This window comes from Condylura cristata, unplaced genomic scaffold (genome assembly GCF_000260355.1).
Source record: "Condylura cristata isolate star-nosed mole 26May11 unplaced genomic scaffold, ConCri1.0 scaffold00055, whole genome shotgun sequence".
Lineage (NCBI taxonomy): Eukaryota > Metazoa > Chordata > Mammalia > Eulipotyphla > Talpidae > Condylura > Condylura cristata.
The window spans coordinates 698,084-703,569 of record NW_004567156.1 but is presented as its reverse complement, the minus strand read 5'-3'; the positions used below and the strand labels follow the sequence as shown (position 1 = coordinate 703,569).

Sequence of the window (5,486 nt, the reverse complement as noted above, 5' to 3'; positions counted from 1 at the left end):
TTTTTTTAATGTATTGTTGGATCCTGTTGGCTAAGATTTTGTTGAGGATTTTTGTATCAGTGTTCATTAGGGAGATTGGTCTGAAGTTTTCTTTTTTTGTGTGTTTTCTTTGTTAGGTTTTGATATTAGTGTGATGTTGGCTTTGTAGAAAGTATGTGGTAGCTTTCCTTTTTCGATTTTTTGGGTGAGTCTGTGTAGAATAGGCACTAGCTCTTTTTGGAATGTTCAGTAAAATTCATTTGCATGTCCATCTGGTCCTGGGCTTTTATTTTTTTGGGAGGGTTTTGACTATTGCTTCAATTTCCTTGCTTGTAATTGGCCTGTTTAGTTGTTCTATTTCTTCTTTATCTAGTTTTGGGTGGTTGTAGAGTTGTAGAAATTTGTCCATTTCTGCTAAATTGTTGAACTTGTTTCCATATAGTTGCTCATAGTATTCTCTGATTCGTTTTGATTTCTGCTGGATGTATTGTGATTTCTCCTCATTCATTTATGATTTTGTTATTTGTGCTTTCTTTTGTTTTTTCTTTGTGAGCCTGGCTAGTTGCCTGTCTATCTTGTTTATTTTTTCGAAGAATAAACTTTTAATTTCATTGATTTTTTGGACTTTTTCTAACATCCATTTCATTTATTTCTAATTTGACTTCTATTATTTCCTGCCTTCTCCTGGCTTTTGGGTTACTTTGTTATTCTTTTTCCAATTCTTTAAAGTGGGAAACTAGGTTGTTTCTTTGAGTCATTTCTTGTTTCTTTATGTGAGCCTGTATTGCTATATATTTTCCTTTTATAACTGCTTTTAATGTGTCCCATAAGTTTTGGAGATTTGTGTCATCATTGTCATTCTTCTCCAGGCATTTTTAAATTTCTTCTTTGATCTCCTCATTGACCCAATGGTCCTCCAGTAGTGTAGGTTTCAGTCTCCACATGGTAGATGGGTTTCTTGTCTTTCTCATGGTTTTTCTAGTTTGACTCCTTCATGATCAGAGAAAATAGTTGGTATGATTTCAATCTTAGTGTATCTATTGGTATTTGTCTGTGACCTAGTATGTGGTCAATCCTAGAGAATGATCCATGTGGATTTGAGAAAAATGTGTACTCAGATTTTCTGGGGTACAGTATTCCATAGATGTCTGTTAGACCCATGAAGCGTAGGGCCTTCTTGTTCACAGCTTTAGTGTCTTTACTTATTTTTTGTCTTGTGGATCTGTCCATTGTTGAGAGTGGCGTGTTGAAGTCTCCCACTATGTATGTATTCTCTCTGATATACATTTTCATAGATGACAGTAGTTTGCTAATATATTTTGGTGCTCCTTCATTTGGTGCATATATGTTGATGATTGTTATTTCTTCTTGTTGTATTGTCCCCTTAATCATAATGTAGTGGCCTTCTGTGTCTCTTTTAACCTTTTTTAGTTTGAAGTCTATTTGATCTGATATAAGTATAGCAGTTCCTGCCTTCTTTTTTGGCCCATTTGCTTGTAGGATTGTTTCCCATCCTTTTATTTTCAGTCTTTTTTTTATCTTTTGTAGTTAGATGTGTTTCCTGCAGACAGCAGAACATTGGTTTCTGTAAAAAACAAAACTTTTAAAATATAATTTGACTCCAGTATAACACTGAAGATCTATGTAACTGAGTGAAAGAAAATATTACCTACAAAAACAAACAAACAAACAAAAAAAGACCACATATTAGCACAAGTTCTAGCCAATATTCAAGAGGCCTATGGAAATATAATAGTGTAGGAAATATCCCCTGACAGTATTTCAGGTTTCTCCTTTCTAACAACCTTTGAGAAACTCCCACCTTTATAGTTTTATTTTAGTATCAAAGTGGAATATTCACAGTTATCTGAAAACACTGCTGCTTCCTTCATCCCTCCAGGCTGCTTCTCCAGCCCAAATCCACTCATACTGTTAAAACATCATGTCTCCTCTCACCGTCTCTATGGGGGATACAGCCTGGAAAATTCCAAACTCACTCCCATTCTCTCTCCCTGTGTCCTTCGGTTTCCAGGGACACTCAGGGTCATCACTGCACTCCATGACAAAGTCTCCACCGACTCCCCTGGACTCACTCTCCCCAGACCTCAGGACAGGGTGTGATGCCCCCCACCCTCCTGCTGCTGCTCTGGGGGTCCCTGGCCCTGATGGAGACCTGGGCTGGTGAGTGTGGTATTCAGCTAGAAACTGTTGTTTGAGGAGGGAGGAGCAAGGACCCCAATGCAGTGGCAGTACTCCAGGAAAGGCTCATCCTCCTAACCTCTTGTGCCTACTTTTGGCGGCTTGTGTTCTGGTCCATCTGCCCTCTTCGCCTACCCTGATGCTCTGGTCCCCCTGAGTGTCTGGCCCTTCTTTTTTTTTTTAAAAAAGATTTATTTTATTATTTATTCATACAGAACTGGGGTACAGGCCAGAGATGTGGAAGGCGAGAGGATTCACCAGGGACAGAGTGGGGAGCAAAACAGGCAGATCAACGAAGTACACTGCTGAGGGGAGCAGTGGGCGGGTCAGGAGAGGTCTGCAACGCCATGCGGTCACCTCCGGGGCAGGCAGGAATCGAACTCATGCTGACGTAGCTTTTAGTTTCTTAGTGTGGTGCTTTAACCCGCTGCGCCACCAGGGAGGGCCGAGTCTGGCCCTTCTTGGCCCCTTTTAATCTCCGGAGCCCCCTTGCCCTTTTCTCTCCTCCAGGCCCATTTCCCTGGGACCTGGGCCCAGCACTGTCAGGAGGGTGAGCCCGGGTCTCCCCTCCCACCCCCAGGTTCGCACTCCCTGAGGTATTTCTCCACCACGATGTCCCCACCCAGCCTCGGGGAGCCCCGCTTCATCACGGTGGGCTACGTGGACGACACGCAGTTTGGACGGTTCGACAGCGACTCTCATGGTCAGAGCGCGGAGCCGCAGGCACCCTGGGTAGAGCAGGTTGGGCAGGAGGATCTGGACGAGGAGACCGGGATCCAAAGGAATGAGGCTCAGTGGTTCAAAGCGCTGCTGCAGGACGTGCGAGGCTACTACAACCAGAGCGAGGACGGTGAGCTTCCCGGAGCAGGCCCAGAATGAGGTCACAGTCCCATTCCCACCCTAAGGCCATGGGTATCCCAAGTCTCAGGGTCCAACTGACCCCTCGAAGCTGGTGGACTTGCCAGTCCCCTCCCCCGGGAAGACACTGTGGGACCCTCCCTCCTGCAGTTTCACTTTCAGTTCAGGTTGACTCAGAGGGAGGGGCAGGTGACTCCGGGTGACCGTGGGGCTGACATAGGGGGGTTCAGGGTCTCACACCCTCCAGAGGATGTGTGGCTGCGAGATGGGGCCAGACCGCCGCCTCCTTCGCGGTTACGAGCAGTTCGCCTATGACGGAGCCGATTACATCGCCCTGAACCTGGACCTGCGCTCCTGGACCCCCGCGGACCCGGTGGCCCAGATTACGCAGCAACAGTGGGAGGCGTCGGGGAGGGCCGAGCGTGTCAGGAACGTTCTGCAGGGCAGGTGCCTGAGGTGGCTCCCCAGACTGTTGGAGTTGGGGAAGGGGGTCCTGCAACGCACAGGTAAGGGGGGCTCAAGGCCTCGGACTCCCCTCACCCCGGACCCCACAGGGAAATGGTATAATGGGCAGAACAGCACCTGCTTTCTGGTCAGAGGATAGGAGCCCCTGGGTGTCATATTCTGTACCTCAGCCAGAAGACACTGCTTTTCTGGGCAGTTAAAGAAGCCAGTCTCTCCTGATGGGGGTAGGCCATGCCTGAAATCACTTTCATTGCATATTTAACCCGGCATCATCCTGGGAGCCATGAGTTATTCTTTCAGGTCTTGTCTTTGATCTGAGAACAGTTTTGAACCTGACTCTGCCTTTCTGTGTCACTCACCCTCACCCAGCTCAGGAGCAGAGTGTCCTCCTTAGAGACCTGCACCCTTCCACCCTGGGCTCTCACCCGATGATCCCAGATTCCCCAGACAGGGCTGGGCTCTGGGTTTTGTGCTTCCTCCTCCACACCAATGTCATGTCCATTCTGAGGATGGTCACATGAAGCTGCTTCAGTATCCATGGAGGCCACTGAATAATAACCCAAAATTGATATTTCTGATTTGGTCCCCTTCAGATCCCCCAAACACACATGTGACCCACCACCCCATCTCGGACCAGAACGTCACCCTGAAGTGCTGGGCCCTGGGATTCTACCCTGCGGAGATCACCCTGACCTGGCAGCAAGATGGGGAGAACCTGACCCAGGACATGGAGCTGGTGGACACCAGGCCTGGAGGGGACGGAAACTTCCAGAAGTGGGCAGCTGTGGTGGTGCCTTCTGGAGAGGAGCAGAGATACACGTGCCATGTGCAGCATGAAGGGCTGCTGGAGCCCCAAGTCCTGAGATGGGGTAAGAGGGGGACGTGGGCATAGAGGCTCCTCTTCAGGGGATCAGGGGCACTCTGGGCCCCCGAGAGGGTCAGGATGAGGCCTGGGCCTCAGGGCCTCCCCTCCCCTTCCCTTCCAGAGCCCCCTCCTCAGTCTTCCATCCCCACCGGGGGCTTCATTGCTGGCCTGGTTCTCCTTGGAGCTGTGCTCACTGGGGCTGCGGTGGCTGCAGCTGTGATGTGGAGGAGGAAGCACTCAGGTAGGGAAGGGAGTGGGGGATCCTGTCCACTGGGGGCTTTCAAGTCCCACCTGGTTAGTGAGAAGAATCATCCACACACTTGTGCTACCTACAGGGGATTTGGTCCAGTTCTCCCTTTTTCCCCATCACAATGTCCTTTCTTCATTTTCCCAGTCCTGACATGGGGCTTTAGTCACAGTTCTGGAAACTTACCTCTAGTCCAGGGTTAAAAAATTCCTTTGGGACTTCTGACCTAACTCCTCCCTTGTCTCACATGTTGTTTCTTCCTACAGGTGGACAAGAAGTAAGATATACTCCAACTACAGGTAAGTGTAAATCAGGGGTTTGGTCCCTGAGCTCCTGGGACAGTGTAGATGGAGCCCCTGGGGGAGTCACCCCATCAGTCCCTCCTGTGGTCTCCTCTCTCGGGGCTCTGACCAGGTCTGTGTTGTTCTCCCCCAGGTGGCGACAGTGCCCAGGGCCCTGATGTGTCTCTCAATCCCTAAAGGTGAGACCCTGAGGTCTATGTGGGAGGGGCTGGGGCAGAGAGGAGGGACCATGTTATGAGGGAGCTGTGAGGGACATTCTGAGGATGGGTGGGCTGTTGACAACACTGACACTTAGTGACTCACCTGAATTTGTTCCTGATCTGTTTCCTTCAGAGTAAGACAGCTGCCTTGTGGGGCCAGAGTGTTACTGGATCTCTCTCATCCCCATTTTGTGACTTCGAAACTTCTGGTTTATTTAATTTTATTTGTTTTCTAGCTGTCAAAAATTAAATCTTTCAATTAAATTTTATTTGTTTCCAGCCCTCCCTGGTGGCGCAGCGGGTTAAAGCACAGCACTGAGAAGCTAAAGCCACTTCCACATGAGTTCGATTCCCGCCTGTCCCGGAGGTGA

The 5,486-nt window shown here is 48.7% G+C and overlaps 1 protein-coding gene and 1 pseudogene across 1 annotated transcript; both read left to right on the top strand.

Moving 5' to 3' along the window:
• The window catches only part of LOC101637116, an 85,943-nt pseudogene extending 83,843 nt beyond the window's left edge, over positions 1 to 2,100 (top strand).
• On the top strand, positions 2,100 to 5,092 carry LOC101636880 (patr class I histocompatibility antigen, A-126 alpha chain-like). Its single transcript, XM_012734375.1, has 7 exons — positions 2,100 to 2,160; positions 2,759 to 3,028; positions 3,303 to 3,542; positions 4,095 to 4,370; positions 4,488 to 4,619; positions 4,880 to 4,912; positions 5,049 to 5,092. The coding sequence occupies exons 1-7, from the start codon at positions 2,100 to 2,102 to the stop codon at positions 5,090 to 5,092; spliced, it is 1,056 nt and encodes a 351-aa protein (XP_012589829.1).
• Positions 5,093 to 5,486: the final 394 nt, after the last annotated feature.

Bases quoted from the DNA above. Each gene is read 5' to 3' on its own strand.
- LOC101636880 (XM_012734375.1), top strand. From the start codon at position 2,100: ATGCCCCCCACCCTCCTGCTGCTGCTCTGGGGGTCCCTGGCCCTGATG. The intron at 3,543-4,094 runs GTAAGGGGGGCT...GGTCCCCTTCAG, and splicing joins GGGGGTCCTGCAACGCACAG to ATCCCCCAAACACACATGTG. The intron at 4,913-5,048 runs GTAAGTGTAAAT...GTTCTCCCCCAG, and splicing joins AAGATATACTCCAACTACAG to GTGGCGACAGTGCCCAGGGC.